We start from the raw sequence: 16,774 nt of genomic DNA on the forward strand, positions 1-16,774 counted from the left end.
TTAGGCTGCAAATCGAACAGTTGGTGAGTCAAGCCCACCAACTGCTCCAAATAAGAGAAAAGGTTACCTGCTTTAGTAAAGATTTATAACCTCAGGTACCCTTTATTAGGGTCACTATGAACTGGAATCAGCTGGATGACAGTGGGTTTAGTATTTGGCCTCTAAAAGGTGGCCAACAATTCTAAATGTTGGCCATCCCAAGCACTGAACTGCCCTTTTGTGTGCTTCTGACAAGGGAAGAACAAAGATAAGGATCTTCTGCATAGGTGCCAGAAAACAATAGCAACAGGACGACTACCACCGACACCACAAAACCATACACCTAAAACTTCACAGGACGCTGCAAGACAACACAGCAGTAGGGAAAACAGATGGTTACAATGTATGCCAGGCCTCTCAGTCATGTTCTAAATGCCCAAGGGAACCTAGGTCTATAAAATGACTGCAATCGCACTAGGTCAGTCACTTCATTCTTTAATGAGAAAACGATGATTAATTAAGAGCCCAACTTTAACCAAGAAATGACTGCACACACACTTAGCAATTCAGTTTCTCCAAGGCAATTTAAGTCATTCCAGATGACTGGGCATAGCTGTAGCAAATTTCTCAGGATGTCTTCGTTTATACAGCTATGCACCCAGCTAATGATTTGCAGGTTTTAATTTGATCTCATAGCTTTCTCAGACTGTGTTTTCCACTGTAACAAGGATAATGGGCAGCCAGAATGAGTGAATGCTCTTTGAGTACCCGAGGACCATTTCAAAGTGACTGCAGACCCGGGAAAGGCATTAGCCCAACACTCCCAACACTCCCAGCCAGCATGGCCCTGGGGGCTCTCTCCTTCGACTCCTACATGGGCAACTGCATCCACTCAGAACTATGGTTTAGACAACTGGGTTTCCACAAACCGACAAAAAGGTGGTGATGGGTGTGGGTGATTTAATACATTTTCATTTTCTTGTAATCTGATTTTCTATAATTCTTTCAGGCAGGTCTCCAGAAAGATCATTGACTCAGCTGTCCTATCCTCAGTTCCTTGAAGATCTTCACGAGGTGGCTACTTCCCAGGTTAATGCTCCCTTGGTGTCTAATCTGCTCCCTTTGTAAGGCAGATGTGATCGGGTCTCATTAGCATAACAAAGCAACCTCTTCCCCAAACAGGCCACACCCACCACTGCAAAGGTCTCCAGGGATGCACTATGTAAACCATAGCAGTGAACACAGAAATCAAACCCTATTTCTGAAACGTAAATGGTAATAAACTGGTCACCTTTTAAACTATTAGGAGCTCTGGTGATGTAGTGGTTACATGTTGGTGGGCTGCGATCTGAGGGGTCAGCAGTTTGAAAACAACAGCAGCTCTGGGGAGAAAGACTGGGCTCTCTTCCAGCCATTAGTTAGTCTCCGAAATCCACGGGGGTTGCCTGGAGTCACCACTGATCAATGGCAGTGGATTTGTTTGCTTTATTTAAGTCTTTTGACTCATTATACTCTCACAAAGGCCCAAACTTGGAAGCACTTTCAATATCCAAGAATGGAACCACTCAAAAAAATTATTGTGCATCCAGAGGATGGTATGTAATTCCACCACTTTTACAGGAATTTAGCAGTGAAACATCTCAAAGAAACTGGTACCAGCCTGGCTATCTACAGTCAAACAAACCAAACAAAACTAGAAAACCAGGCAAAACAGATACAGTTGCTGGTTTTCAAATCTTGGACAGTAAGCAGTGATCCCTGGGAGAAGAGATAGTGCTGGCCCGCTGCCTGGAGGCCCTTTCTGAGCTGTGGCTTGTCACTGTCTTATAAAGTTAAATATACACATGTCCTTTGACCAAGTAATTCCACTTTTAGAGAAATAAATGCATATGTCCAGGGAAAAGAACCTTTATGAGAATTTCACAGCAGCTTTATTTACATTAGCTCCAAACTGGAAACAGTCCAACAAGCAAATGCTCATCAACAAGAAAATCAACAAATTCTGATTGAGAATAAAAGGCATAGAGCACTAAGCTCAACAGCAGTGGACAGGACTTACAGATAGAATACTCAGAGAAACGGCGTGATGCGAAAGAGCGCACACTGCTCCATTTACTAGACGTTCAGGAAAAAATAAACTGAAACAGAAAATTTCAGGATGCTGGTTCCTCTGGCCAGTGGGGTGTAGGGGCCTGGGGGAATTGCAGAATCATGGGGAATGTTCTTCCCGGAGGAGATGCTCTGTATTTGATTTGAATAAAAGTGTATCTACTTTAGCTCAAACTCATCCAACCATGCTCTTCAGAGCCGTCTGTGCATTTCACTATGTGCGACTTACATCTCAATAAAATGAGAGAAGAAATGTGTAATTGACTGGGGTGTGCCATTTCCGTTCCACAAACATGCCCAGCCTCCTCCCTTACAAGCCTTGCCACACGGAGCTCTCTCCTGCCATACTCTTCCTCAGGCCTGCTTTCCTTCCGTACTGTCCCTCCTTCCGGCCATGCGCCCTGACCCCTCCAGTGTCCCTCCTGGGAGTTCTCCAGGTCCCCCCAGCCCTGCGCAGTCCAAATGCTACTGGGCCCAAATGGTCCTCTGACTTTCATATACCCCCACTAGACAAGAAGCTTCTCTGGACCTGTCTTAAAGTCCTTATCATTGTACATGAACACTAACCCATATCTCTCAGGCACTGACCATGTGAGGTACTCTGGCTTTACATAGATGATGATGCCTGGTTCCAATACATTGATATCCCATGACTTACTAAATATATGCATTGTTCTCAAATATGATTGAGTAGCTCTTTAAAAATACAGATACCTTTATTAAAAATGTTTTTCTGATAGTTTGGGGGATTTTAAAAAATTCTACTCAGCATGTGCTATGTCTATATCAGAATACAAGAAATTCTGTAGAAAGAAAAAAATCAATTGAAGGCATCACATGCACAAGAGATATTTTGAAATATGGGCAAAGTTTTCTTAAGAAGCTTTCTTTACAAAAATGTATTGCAGTTTTCTTTTTAAAGATAGAAATGTTACCATGTGATAAGTGATGGCAGTCAATATGTAAAAACTTAAAAAGCAGATGCTAGCCTACTTCAAGCTGCCCAATTTTCCCCAAAGAAATGTTTTTTCAAAATTAAAAATTATATGTTTTCAGCCTCAACCCCACAGAAAGAAATCATGCGTCTTAGAAGAGACGTCCTTTTCATGCTATAATTATGCAAATTAAAAACCCGTCATTTTGAAGTAAAAGCTGTCAGGGACGTGAAAGGTATGTTGTGACACAGCCCTGAAAACCTGTCATCTCACGTGTCGCCGAGCAGCCCTTGGTCTCAGCAGCTCTGCTTTAGTAAGATGCATAGTGACAGCAATCGTCCTCATACTTTGCCTTAAAAAAAATTTTTTTTGGCTGGGGGTGGTGGTGGTGGTGTTTGAACTAAGTTTTGCTAACTGCCAAATAGTAGCCTTCCTTCACTGTATATTGTAATTGATCGTAAAGGAAGGGACAAAAACTTTCAAGAAAGTCTTCTTCAGAAACAAAATTCCATACGTTTCTTAATAACTAACTTCCGGATCAATTTCACTTTCTTAGTTCACGGTCATTAACTTTGAACAACTCAAAGGGCAGTATTTTCATTCGAAGATGAGGGTATGCATCTAAAAGATGAGGCATCTGAGGCCGGTAAAGAGGGAAGTACTTAGAGAAACACCTTTGCGTGGACATGAGGCGGGCAAGTTATATCCGGTCTACAAACCCTTGACCACGCCCCACAGAGGGGGGGCTTGGGTGGCACAAATGGCTCAGTCCTCAACTACTCACTGAAAGGCCGGAGCTACAAATCCCCTCAGAGGCACCTAGCGTGTCTGGCCTCGGATGCTACGGAAAGGCCATGGCTTTGAAACCCCTCCGGGGCCTTGGCATCTGTGGCATTGCCATGCGGCGAACTGGACTCCGTGGAACCATCACCAAGCTCCCAGTAGGAGTTGGCGCCACATCTGTTCCCTCCAGTGGATCTTGGCGACCTGGTGGCCAAGTTAGCACATTTGATGAGACACCGTGTAACTCCGGAGTCTATGTAATGGGCGTCCGACTTCTAACAACTGCTCCAGAAGCCACCCGTCTTCAGCCGCCATGCTGCTAGGAAGCTTAAGTAGCCCATGTAAGAGGCCACCAAAGTGTCCCTGAGATGACATCATCAAAAGCTGGCTGAGCACTCTCCCAAAACCGTTGCAGCTCCAACCACTGACTGACCACCACCACACAAGACCCTGAGCCACTGCCACTTACCAGCCCTCCTGAAACCCTGACCCACAGAAACCATGAGGGCTGTACTGAATGTCACATGCTCTGAAGTTTGCAGGGATTTCTTACAGAGCCATAGATTACCAGAAGAGAGCCTGTGTGTGAGCTAATAAAGTGAGACAGTGCAAAGAAAAGGAAAGATTTATCTGCAGCAGCTGCACAGAGAACATGAAGACAAAGATAAAAACTTCCTGAAGGGTAAGAACTTGCGGCTTGCTTCCAGTTCATAGCAAAGGGCACACAATTTATTCCAGTCTATTGAATTTTTTGCCAAATTCAGAAGAAAACCTTAATATTTAAATTAGCTCAGGTCAGTATGAAGTAAAGCAACATTGATGCAGAATCATTGTGAGTGAATGTGCAAGTTCACAGTCATCAGAACTGCTAACAGTGTTTCAGCAAAGGGCCTCTGGCTGACGGCTTTTAGTGACTAGGCCAGGTGTATTTGCGATGAGCAGGTCAGTCCAATTAATATGCAATACTTGTTCTCAATATCTTTAAAGAGTTGCTTCATTGAGAAATTTGATTTAGCCCCTCTTTTCTTATTACCCTGTCACCGTGCTTATCAGACACTTTACATTTGGATGATACAACAATAAACCTCAACCTAATTCTGGTCAGTTTTTTTCAGAAATTCTAAAAATTCAAAAAAAGGTACAAATTAATGAGTCATCACAAAAATAAATAGCAAACAAGCAGCTCTTGTTAAAGGTTTGTATAAAACAAAGGGCCTTCTGTGATCATGTTCCCACAACAAAGTGCCACATCCGAATTAAACCTACACAGAAAATCAAGCACGGCTTCCAAAGGCAGCAGTAGTATCCATGCCACAGGTAACGTTTGCTTTTCTACCAAACATCTTTTGTCTTCTAAAGGAGAACTAAAAGAGAAAGTTCCTTCACACATCTGACCACGCCCAGTGAACTAAGCATGTTTGAAGGATAATACAACATGTCACTGTGCTTTCCTGTTCTTACCCAATAAACCACATTAGGTGTCTCCCAAGTCTATCAGTCACTGCAAAAGATGGAAAGCAGTGTTAATGCCGTCACCAAACTGTAGTGGAGAAGACCCTGTGAGAGGAAACACCGGCAGAGAAGGTGCTTAGGGAGATCATGAAACATTCCCAAACCACCACGGAACAGCAAGAGTTGCCTGGAGTCTCCCCATGACAAGGAGCAAGGCCAGGAGCCCAGATCCACATAACACGAAGCGTGACTTTGTGTAGAAGAAGCATCAAACCAGTCATTAGACGTCCTGGTTTCCGATTCTCCCTTTAGTCCATCTAGTCCTGCACTAGGCTTCGCTGCTGCTGCTTTTTTTAACTGACAAAGAGGAGATCATCCATATTCCGGGATGAGTGGGCAAAGATGATGAAAAATAAGGGAGGGGGAAATTCTGTACAGTCTATAATCTATACCTACAAATGTCTGCACAGCAAGTCAATTCTGATCCATAGTGAGCCTATAAAAAGAGCAGAGCTGCCCCTTTGGGCTCCCAAGGCTGTAAATCTTAAAGGGAGCAGACAGCCTCACTTTCTCCCAAGGAATATCTAGTGGTTTTGAACTGCTGATCTTGAGATTAGTATCTTGAGATGAGTAACCCCCTCGTCAATCAACCAAGAACAAACTCACTGCCATTGAGTCAATTCTGACTCGCATTCCAGGTTTCTGAGGCTGTAAATCTCAGGATGGGAGCACACAGCCTCATCTTTCTCTTGCAAAGTTGCTGATGAGTGCAAATCCATCTTTCTAGACTGTGCTCGGTGAGGCACGGGCTGGGCCTCTGCTTTCCAATTGCTCCTTGCCCACCTCTGCAAATCAAGATTGGAAGGCTGGAGGAAGGAGGGGAGGAGAGAGAGAGCTTCGACCCCATCTATGTGCAGTTCCTGGGCACATCAGTGATACTATGTCCTGAACTAGCAGACCCCAGAGTTTAGCTTTCTCAGTACTCTCCAAATTAACTTCCTCAAGTCCAGAAAGTGAGATGGCCCTACGTACTAACAAACCCACACCCCTCGCTCTGCCCATGCTTACTCAGCTGCTAATGTTGGCAAGTTACCAAAGCCCCCTTTTCCAGTGCTCCAACAGTTCAATTCATTCCTATGCCTAATAGAAATGTTAAAATACCAAATCCACTCTCAATGAGTCATTTCCAACTCATAGTCACCTTCTATGGGGTTTCTAAGGCTGTTGTGGTATATATATGTATATGTGTGTGTATATATGTGTGTATATAAATATAAATAAAATCTATTGTCAATTTGAGAAGATCACGAGTAAAAAGGTGGGGTCTAGCCTGTCAATCATTGTGTAGCCAATGAAGCCTCTGTGGCATGGCCTTTCCCTGAGGATTCTGGAAATTCCTGTTTGTTTGTTTTTCTCCTTAGAGACTGGAGACACTGTCTCCCTCTACTCACTCCATGAGAGATGCTGTACTGACAAGACACATGGAGCTACGTACCCTGGGAACTTGGGAAGCCGCATGGCCCTACCCTGATGCAACCAGACCTCTGGAGCCAGAGAAGCCAGGTAGAGATCCCTGGCAGCACTGAGATGCTTACAATGCCACTGGATCCACAAGACTTCCAACCTACTGGCCTGTGTTCTACCTGCATTCGGCATCATTGTAGGTGTTTTGTAGACTGGTATCGGACATATAGGCTAATATCAGACTTATGGACTTGATCTGGACTGGGCTGGGACTTTTCTCAATATTCAATTGCTCAATATATAATTCAATACTCAATATATAAATCTCTTTCTTATTTACATATGAGTGTGTGTGAATTTGTTTCTCTAATCTACCTGGACTGACACAGCTGTATATAAAAAGGACAGCTTTGGCATCCTCAAGGGAAACAAAAAGTTTGGGAAACAAAGAAGTCTGAATGAGTAATATAAGGGGTGTACAGTGACTAGGATAAGGTTCCCCATGAAATTCTTGCAGGACAGCCCTGCCACATGAGCAGATTGAGCAGGCACATTATTGTAAAGCCCTGTCAGCTACATCAGTAGGATTTCTAATCAGCGAGGGCATAGTGGGGCTGCTAACCAGGAGATTAGAAATTCAAAACGAGGGGGGCAGGCTTTCCATTCCCTTAAAGAACGCTGTGACATAGTGGTTCCACTTTGGGGTGCTAACTTCTAGCCCCCCAGCAGCTCCACCAGAGAGAGACAGGCCTTTCTACTTGTGTCAAGAGCTCCGGTCTCAGAAACTCCAGGGGCAGGTCTGTCCTGTGCTATCTGGTGGCAGTGAGGCAGCATCAGCTCAGTGGCAGAGTTAGTTGGTTTGGGGGTTAAGAGTTCCAGTCTCAGGGTAAACCACAGGGGCAGTTGGACCCTGTCCTTCAGTCACCATGGACTCCATGACAATGGGCAGAGAATGTCGACAACCGTAGGTTGCAAAATCTGTGAAATGTGTATTATCTCTCTGAGTGATTGACATTAAATTATCAAAAAATTAACTTGTCCAGAAAGATCATTGACTCAATATAGGGGTAATCCTAAAGAATGAGCTTTGAAATCACTTGACCCTGAATAGCATCGTGTTTCTACAGCCTGTTTGCATACATGTTTGTTGTATACTGTTAAAACTGACTCTTAGATTTGTCTTCAAATACTAACAACAGGCTTACCATATATACTTGAGTATAGGCAGAGTTTTTCTGCACATTTTTGTGCAGTTTGTGTGGTAAAATTAGGTGCCTCGGCTGATATTTGGGTCAGCTTATCCTCAAGTATATACGGTAGGTGCCATGAATTTGGAGGTGGGGGCAGTAATCCACTGCTAAATATGTTACAGTGTGGCTTCTAAAAGATCCCAAACTAATGGAAGAAATAAATAGCAGGGTATTATTTTAAAGAACTAAAGAAATACATCTACTCATTCTTATTGTAATGTGTTACCAAAACAAATAAGTTTTCTGCTAACACTACCCTTGAGCTTTTTAAAAATTTATCTACCAGGTTTAGTTAGCTATACATTATACACAAAGACTAAAAGTGCCGTAATTTTAACAACCATAATCAACTAAAAATAAATCCAGAGTTGAAGTCTTTTGCAACTTGAATTCCCCTTGCCATATAACAATATATTTATAAGTTCTGGCAACTAGAATCTGCACATCTCAGGGAAACTCCCACGATCCCTATGAAAGAAAGCTGGGTTATATATTTTAAATCCTTAGGGATCTTTAAAAAATATTAGAACTAATCCTTTTTGCAAGATTATAGGACACAAACTCAATATATAAACATCAATTATCTTTTTTATATACCTCTAATGAAAAATCCAAAATGAAATTAAGAAAGCAATTCAATTCCCTATACCATCAAAATGAATAAAAATATTTATAATTATCTTTAATAAAATACATGCAAAACTTACACTCTAAAGGCTGCAAAATGCTGTGGAAATATTAAATAAAAAAGGAGCTAAATAAGTGGAAAAATAGCCAATGTCTCTGGATCAGGAAATGTTAAGAGGGGAATACTGATTTCTATATTCAGTGCAATCTGTATAAGAATCCCACTTGATTTATTTGTCAACGTTGACAGACTAAAATTCACATGGAATTCCAAGGGACCCAAATAGTCAAAACAAATTTTAATAAGAAGAACAAACTAGACATAATCATACTTAATACAAATTGAAAACTTAGTACAAAGCAATGATAATCAAAATAGTGTGGTACTGGAACAGGATAGATATATAGACCAATAGGACACAATTAAGATATTGAATTTGATTCATTCTAATGGGGTAGGGATTGGGGAATTTTATCAACAAAGAGTGTTCAGACAACTGGATAAGTGGCACACACACACACACACTCACAAGTTAAACACAAAAGAAGAACATTAAACCCTTATCTCATACTTAATATAAAAAGCAACACAAAATGGGGCAGAGACCTAAAATTAAGAGTGAAAATGAAAAAAAAATTAAATTAAATTAAAAACATATAGATAAATCTTCATGATATTGGATTTGGCCAAGAATCCTAGATATGATACTTGAAAACACAAACAAGAAAAGGGAAAAAGTTTAACTGCATATCATCCTGACTTAAAATGTCTGCATTTCAAAGGCTATAATTAAGAAAGTGAAAAGAAAGAAGTTATTTGTAAATCATACTTGAATTTAGACTAAATCAAAAACCCTTACAACTCAATTAATTATACACAATAAAAAAATAAAGGATCTAAAAAGACTTGGGTTTTAAATGGTTGGTGTTTTACAAGTAAATCAACAGAACTTCTGAGATGTCTCTGGAAGGACTGGCGTCTCCAAATTTCAGTTAACAGTAGGAAAATGTGTTCCACGATGTTAGCCATCAGGTAACTAACTATAAATCCAAACTACTTCACAAGGACTAGGAGGACTAGAATCACGAGGTAGACAATAACAAGTATTGACAAGGATGTGAAGAAATCAAAACCCAATCAAACTGAGAAAGGTATATGTAAAATGGTCTAGCCAATGTTGAAAGGAGCCTGGCAGTTTTTCAAATGATTACACTCAAAATTTAAGTAGGACACTACAATTCTATTCATACATAGTTACCCAAGAGAAATATAAAGATCTCAGAAAATAAAAGTATACACGCATGTGAATATTGGTATTATTCATAACAGACATTATCTATCATGGCCTAAAGGTGGGAATAATCCAAATGTCCATTAACAGCACTGAATTTTACCAAGTTTTTAGAGCTGATTGAACATATGGAAAAACAGGGCATAAAGAATTTGTTCTGCAAAACCTCAATGGAATAATCAGACAAACCCAAACCCAGAGGTAAGATTTTCTTCAATAAACCTGGATAAGTATCATCATAAGGGAAAAAAGGACTATGTTAGCTATCCGGTGCTGCCATAACAGAAATACAGTAACGAGATGACTTGAACAGACAGGTACTTCTTTTCTCACAGGGAGGTAAGAAGTTCAAGTTCAAGGTGCCAGCTCGAGGAGAAGGCTTTTTAAAACTGGAGGAAGGTTTGAGCTTCAACTGCAGAGCAGTTTCCATGTGACTGGCTTGGCATCTGTCCCATCATTTCTGCTCTGCTCACTCACTGCCACCAATTTGCTACTGACTCAGAGCAGCCCCCTTGGACAGGGAGAACAGTCCCTCTGCGTTTCCAAGACTGGCACTGTCACTGGCCTGGAAAACTCCTTCTGGCACCAAGGGGCAGCTGGTTGTTTCAAACTGCGGACCTGGTGTAGCCACCACACCAGAGAGCTCCCGTGCCCAGCAGTGTCACAGACAGATATGTCATCGTGAAAAAGGTTGAGACCAATAAATGAAAAGAAATCATCGAGTGAACCTCATAATATCTTAATTTTAAAAAGGAAAATCAATATTGCTTCTACTAACATGTCTGATACACGAGACATGCCTACTAACATGTTAAGAATACTTCTCTTTTCCTAGCAGAACAACAACAAAAATGATTCAAAATGTAATGACTCTGAATTTTAGGTTTCATGAAGTTGTAAAATGGAGCCCTGGTGGTGTAGTTGCTTTGTGTTGGGTCAAGATCCACAAGCTTGGCAGTTCAAAGCCACCAGCCACTCCACAGGAGAAAGATGAGGTCTTCTACATGCAAAACCAGAGTCCCAGAAACCCACAGGGATCGTTCGAACGTGTCCTATGTCATATGGTGGCATTGACTCGATGGCAGTGATTATCTATCTATCTATCTATCTATCTATCTATCTATCTATCTATCTATCTATCTATCTATCATGTATCTATCTTCCATTCTGAGATTACAGGGAAATAAAAGAGACACCAGACAAGCAAAGCACGCAAAACTTACTACACAGCCAGTGTACTCAAAATAGCTTGGTCCTGGTACAATGACAGACATGTGGACCAACTGAATGGAACAAATTCCCGGAAGAAAGGACAGCGGATCTTTGACAAAAACCAAAATGTACTAGTCAGAGAAGGGATCGTCTCTTTCATAAATGGTGCTGGCAAGAGTGAATCCTATTGGCAGAGAAATGAAACAGGACCAACGTTTCACATCTATACAAAATTAACTCACAATGAATCAAAGGCCTCTATGCAAATCCTAAGCCTATAAAGACCATCAAATACAAATAGGGAAGGCCCTGTCTCTTTGAGATTCTGCCCCTGGACCATCATCAGGTGGCTTGACCTCGCTCCTCCCTGGCCCCTCCTCTGCTAGTTTGATGAAGACATTTTCAATGGCAGAAGAGAATGACTCAGGATAACCCAACATTAACTCTGCTCCTTAATACAACACCGAAATGATGAGTACAGGGATAGTGGTTCCAATGCAAAGCATATATTCTTGGGGGATGTCATTTAACCCATCCCATGGATTATTCATATTAAAAGTATTTAAGAAGCATAACCACCAAATGTAATGAATGATCCTTTGGGATCCAGATTTGAAAATGAAAACTGTTATCTAAGCTAACAAATTGATGACATTTGAATATGAACAGCTAAAGAGTTATTAGGAAATTACTATTAATTTTGTCAGGTGTGTTGATAGCACAGTGTATATCCAGAGAAAATGTCCTTACATTTTAAAGATACAGTACTGGTAAAATGTAACCATGACTGCAATTCACCTGAAAACTGTACAGCACATTGACACAAAGATGGTTAAAATGCTTAACAGTTCCCACATTTTGGAGATGGGCCATATATACCTTCATTGTAATGTGCTTTTTTGTTTTTATGAAAACTCAAACATCTCATTGAAAAACCCAGAAAATAAATGAGCAACGTTTGTCCATTCCAGGCATGTTGCTGTGATCAGGCCAACTCTCCCTCGGCCCTTGTGTCATCCGTGCTCCACGGCGCTTTCACAACAGGGCTTTCAAAGGGCATGGCAGCTCTTTCTTCTGAGGTGCCTCTGAGTAGACTTGACCCTGAAACTTTTCAGTTAGCTGACAAGTTCATTAACTACTTATACCAACTGTAAGATACCGTTTTTGTATACTGATAGCACAACATAAATTTTATACTGTTAAAAAGTAAAGATATTTCAGACAGGAATTATTTTAAATACTCTTACTTTAAAACGTTACCCCACAATGTCCCTAGAAATTACCTTAAAAAGTCTACCATTAAAAAAATTAAGTCTACCATTATATGTGCATAAAAATATGTCTGAAGGACCTAAAATTGATGCTCCTCTCAGCCAAGTCAGCACACCTGGAAGCAAAAGACTTCCCTGATCAGAAGCCAACCTGAGACAGTTCAAGACAAAAGATAACCTCACAAGGGTTTGAATCTACATGTAAAATGTTCTCTTGCTAATTGGTCAAACCTATGCAATATCACAATTCTAATGGGAAAAAAAGGTTATATCTTTGTCCAACAGAAACAAAAATAGATTGGATCGGGGATGAGAGAACCAAATTCCCCTGCAGAAATTGTCACGCCAGCGTGATGAAAGGAAGCCAACCTAGCAGGAACTCTGCTCTTGCCCTTCAGGAGCATTTGGGAATATTCAGGCGGGATCGATGAGTCATTCCGGGCTATGACGAAAACTGGCAGGTGTGCAGTTTTATTTCCATAATCCTGTGTTCTGTGAACCTAGTTGTGAAAAGATGTCTCCCGACCCTCGCCTTCGTACATAATCTGACCAGTAGTGTCAAAGGTTCTTTGTACAATGCATTCCTGTCTTCCACTTACAAGCCGGGACAGTGTTTCTTTACTGTCAATTATTCAGAGAATTATGAATACTCATCATTCAGTCTCCAAAATCTGTGTCAATTCTACCATGAACATTTTAATTGGCTGTCTTTTTCGACTGGTATAAATATTTCACATGAAATGGATAGGTTTGAATACAAAAGAATCTGAAACAGAGTTAAGTAAGAGAACGTGTACAGTGGCTTTTATGGAGAACTCGAATTGGGATTGTGACCAGAGCGCCCAAATCGCACCATCTCTATGGCTCAGGACCTTCCACTCACCGGCCTCGTCTCTGGCTTCCCTTTCCTAGAGCTACCGTGCTCACCAGGGCCCTAGCATCATTCTCTGCACTCTCCCGTGAGGCCTTGAAGAGAGACTGGCAGATGCGCATGTGGCCAGAGCCAATTGTACTGTGACTTTCCCAGCTCCCACTGAAGGCTTTGCTCATGTCGTGCCTGGGCAGCTCCAGCTTACCTACAACCATGACAGGCAGCACCTGACAGGGTGAAGGATGGTTTCAAACTACCCGTTGCTTTTTTCCCTACTCTTTTTTCCCTACTCTTGTTAGGAAACCCCATAGGCTGGAAGACTCTCCTCAGCTGCCAGTGTACTCAAGCATACCAAACACCGTTGGGCCATGAGATTTAATGGGTTAGGCAATGCTTTGTTCTATGAAGTTCTTCAGTTAGTAGAAAATTTTCATTGCCATTTAATTTTATTTTTAAAGCCCCCTTCTATATAAAGTCTACCATGAGTAGAGGATCTTTTTTAACTTGACAGCAGATAGCAACGAGCTCAAAAGGCAGGACTTGTATGTTTTGCTTCCTAATAAATCTGTTGGCACCTGAATGGAGGAATATGCCCTACAGCATCTAAGAAAAGGAAGCCATAGGAAAGCAATTCCATGCACCTTCTCAGCAATACCCAGCATGATAGCAAATGTGGAATGACAATGGGACAAGAAGTGGCACTCTGAACTACTGGTACACACCGCTTGACATTACCTGATCGACAATCAGTGTTAAGAAATAAGCTAGACTTGGCCAAAAATCATCAGAATCTAGCTCAGTAGAATGTCAACATTCCCCAAAGGTCTGGCCGTACTAACCTGTCTCAAGTCCAGCGTTACAGTGACCCAGTGGTACTTTCTGCCGTTTTGAATACTCGGACTCTGCCACCAGTGGTTGGTGCCGTCTATCGCACTTGATATGAGATGTCGCTCTGTTTGAAAAACGAAAAAAGTGCATCCTTCTCAGTTCTTGCTTTAACATTTTTAGAGCTCCTGAACTGTCACCCTTGTAGAAATGAATCGCATTGAAAGGGAATACGATGCTCACGGACTCTTAATAGAAGTCTGCAGTCCTCATGTCTAACATAATAAAGTATCATCGGCACTTGGGATAGAAGAGGCAGCACTTGCCTTTGGGATTCACGCTGTTGCTGTCGCAGATCCTGCACTGTGGATTCCGCACTGGGCGATTGGGCACATGCTCCACAAGCTTGCAGAACATCTCCGGCCCGCTCTCGCCACAGGTCGCATTGGTGCTGATGTGAGCATTGCTGGCAAGGTTGAGAATCGCAGGAAACAAGCCTGAAAGCAAAAATTCACCGTTTCAGACAAAATAATTTGAAAACGCTCTCTGCAGTTTTCCTCCAGCTTTTTGGGTGGTGGCCGCCACTGGGCTCCGGCTCGCAGTCCGCTGAGCGCGAGGTGGCATGGACAGCGGCTCCGGCACCCCGCGCCCCGCCGCCCGCAGCCGCGCGCCCCCCCTCACGCCGGTCCCGCGCCCACCGCTTCTTCCCTCAGCGCGCGGCCGCCGTCGCCTCCCCGCGAGCGGCCCAGATGCAGGCCATCAGGTGTGTGGTGGTGGGAGAAGGAGCCGTAGGTAAAACTTGCCTACTGATCAGCTACACCACCAATGGGTTTCCTGGAGAATACATCGTCTTTGACAACTACTCTGCCAATGGTATGGTAGATGGGAAACCGGTGAATCTGGGCCTGTGGGATACAGCTGGCCAGGAAGATTACGACCCATTACGCCCCCTCTCCTATCCGCAAACAGACGTGTTCTTAATCTGCGTTTCCCTGGTGAGCCCTGCGTCATTTGAAAATGTCCGGGCAAAGTGGTACCCAGAGGTTCGACACCACTGCCCCAACACTCCCATCATCCTTGTGGGCACCAAGCTTGACTTGCGGGATGACAAGGACACCATCGAGAAGCTGAAGGAGAAGAAGCTGACGCCCATCACCTACCCGCAGGGCCTGGCGATGGCCAAGGAGATTGGTGCTGTGAAATACCCGGAGTGCTCCGCGCTCACGCAGGGAGGCCTCAGGACAGTGTTTGATGAAGCCTTCAGAGCCGTCCTCTGCCCGCCCCCACCCCTCAAAAAGAGGAAGAGACAATGCCTGCTGTTGTAATTGCCAGAGCCCCTCCCTGCCCCCAGACCCTTTGTATGCTTTGCTCAAAACAAACAACCCCCAAACGGTTGAGCCTTTGCATTCAATGCCAAGTTTTTGTTACAGAGTACTTTTTCCATAAGACAGACCATTTTGACCAGTTCTGGATTTGGTTGAGTGTAAGAGTTCTAAGAAAGCTTAGCCCTAAAACGACAAGCCTTTAATATTAAAGCCGTATTTTTCCAAAGCCCCGATGAGTCTCACATTACGAGTTGCCAAAATACCCTCTGACTTGAGTTGCGTTATTGTGCTGCGAACACTGAGCACGAAGTGGTGGGAAGACCTGTGTCTCCAAAGACTGTGGCTCCTGACCCAAACCGCAGTGGTTTCAGGCGTGTCGCAGAGCAGCCAGCCCTCCCCCATCACTGTCCGCCCAGCCCAGCCTGACCTCGTACTGTCTGTCCTCACGGGGTCAGTCAGTCTGCTGGGATTTTGTAGATTTTCTAAAAACCCATTTGTTCGTTTTTGCTGCGATTTTGAACAGAGATCTGTCCACGGGTTCCCTCCAGTGAAGCGTTCTTTGGGGGGTGGGGTGGGGGGGTGTCCGGGGACACTTGAAGTGATCGAAGACAGTGTTTTGACAGAATCTGAAGTGGCAATTGATTTACAATACATTGTATCACAAAACTGAATAAAAGTGTCACGGGTCAAATCTTTCAAAAGGCGAATTTCTGTCCAGTGCAGCAGAGGAGACGACGGACGGGAGTGGTCTGTGTCCCCAGCCCCCGCTCCCCCGTGCCTGCCACCCCTCCCCTGAGCGGCATCCTCACCTCTGGCCACCCTAGACTGAGAACGCTCTAGACCGGGTTTTGTAGATTCCAGTGCGTTGCGTGGTCAAGTTTCTTTCCTCGACGCTGGTGAAATGCTTCCCCTTAGGGCCCTAGTAACTAGGCGGAAAGATTGTGTGTGGCTGCCTGACCGTTGATAAAACAGCGTGGGCTGCCTCCACCGGCACCTTCTCTAACCTCGCTGTCTTGCCAGATGACCAACACTAACCTAACTAACCCGACCTCACCTGCGTGGACACGCCGCTTCCCTTCGTAGCTTCTCCTGTGGGTCCGTGATGTAAGCTCCGTGCTAACCACCTTCTCTACACCGGACACCTTGGCAAGAACACAGCGGTGGGCCTTTCAATCACTAGAGCAAATGTTTTTTTAAATTGACCGATGCAGAATTGTGGAGTGTTTTTACACTGATCTTTTGCTAATGCAATTAGCACTGTTTTGCATGTTATGACTTAATAAATCCTTGAACCATAAAAAAAAATAATTTGAAAACAAAATATAAAGATTTGAGTTACATAAACATCTATAGTTGTAAAAATCATAGAATGATCACAT

At 43.0% G+C, this 16,774-nt stretch overlaps 1 protein-coding gene and 1 pseudogene across 2 annotated transcripts in view; one reads left to right on the top strand and one right to left on the bottom strand.

The window, feature by feature from the left end:
• LAMA1 (laminin subunit alpha 1) overlaps window positions 1-16,774 on the bottom strand; it is a 172,367-nt gene that overhangs the window by 130,525 nt on the left and 25,068 nt on the right. For both annotated transcript variants that reach the window (XM_075532720.1, XM_075532719.1), the window contains exons 2-3: window positions 14,397-14,567; window positions 14,085-14,197 (exon numbers count right to left, since the gene is read on the bottom strand). In XM_075532720.1, the coding sequence (XP_075388835.1) occupies window positions 14,085-14,197; window positions 14,397-14,567 (284 nt within the window). The remainder of the gene's footprint in view (window positions 1-14,084; window positions 14,198-14,396; window positions 14,568-16,774) is intronic.
• LOC142427349 (ras-related C3 botulinum toxin substrate 1 pseudogene) lies at window positions 14,772-15,458 on the top strand (annotated as a pseudogene).

This window comes from Tenrec ecaudatus, chromosome 15 (assembly GCF_050624435.1).
Source record: "Tenrec ecaudatus isolate mTenEca1 chromosome 15, mTenEca1.hap1, whole genome shotgun sequence".
NCBI lineage: Eukaryota > Metazoa > Chordata > Mammalia > Afrosoricida > Tenrecidae > Tenrec > Tenrec ecaudatus.